This window comes from Gavialis gangeticus, unplaced genomic scaffold (genome assembly GCF_001723915.1).
Source record: "Gavialis gangeticus isolate Ggan-Ray unplaced genomic scaffold, GavGan_comp1, whole genome shotgun sequence".
NCBI lineage: Eukaryota > Metazoa > Chordata > Crocodylia > Gavialidae > Gavialis > Gavialis gangeticus.
This window is the reverse complement of record NW_017728997.1, coordinates 24,392,273-24,392,993: the sequence shown is the minus strand read 5'-3', so window position 1 is coordinate 24,392,993 and position 721 is coordinate 24,392,273. Positions and strand designations below refer to the sequence as shown.

Genomic DNA, 721 nt, shown 5'->3' with positions numbered 1-721 from the left:
ATAATGTATTGGTATAGCAAATGAAAACACGTTCCAGTAAAAATTAGGGGAGAGGCAAGGATTTATTTTGAGACAGTGTCTTTGGTGACCTGATGAAGGATGGCTTGCACTGGAAAGCTTGTCTAACTCTATCCCGTCTATAGAGGTGGTCAAATAAAAGACATCACACAAAGAAACCCTTGAAACAGTTGGTGATTATGAGTCACAACTCGGGGCTGGGTGGAGGTTGTCAATTTCAGGCCCCACCTCCCCGGCAACTGAGGAATCCTCCCAGTTGCCATGGGGACGGGGTCCTCTCGGCCCCGGGCGCCGCCATCTTGTGCCCCGCCCCCAATGAGCGCCGCCATCTTGTCCCTCCCTCGGCCTGGGCGCCGCCATCTTGTGCCTTCTCCGGCGGCGGCGGCGCAGGAGGTGGCAGCGATGGCGGGGCTCGCGTGGCACTTGCTGCTGTGCCTGGGCTGTACCCTGGCGGCCCCGGACCTGGTGCTGGAAGAGGCGAAGCGCACTTTGGACCTCAGCACGCACCTGGCCAAGGTGTCGGCCGAGCTGAACCTGGCCAACCCTCCGGGCGGCGCGGGGCCCGCAGGCGCCTTCCAGCTGGCGCTGGAGCCCGGTCTCGAGCCGCGCCTCGCCTACCTGGGCGTGCAGGTGAGGCGCCGGCGCGGCGCGGTCGGGGGGCCCGGCCCCAGGGACACGTCAGCAGTCGGGGGGGCGGGGCCGG

At 63.9% G+C, this 721-nt stretch overlaps 1 protein-coding gene across 1 annotated transcript in view; it reads left to right on the top strand.

Moving 5' to 3' along the window:
• Positions 1-264: 264 nt before the first annotated feature.
• The window catches only part of RPN1 (ribophorin I), a 15,253-nt gene continuing 14,796 nt past the window's right edge, over positions 265-721 (top strand). The window contains exon 1 of the mRNA XM_019504953.1: positions 265-648. Within this exon, the coding sequence (XP_019360498.1) occupies positions 280-648 (369 nt within the window). The 5' untranslated portion in view covers positions 265-279. The remainder of the gene's footprint in view (positions 649-721) is intronic.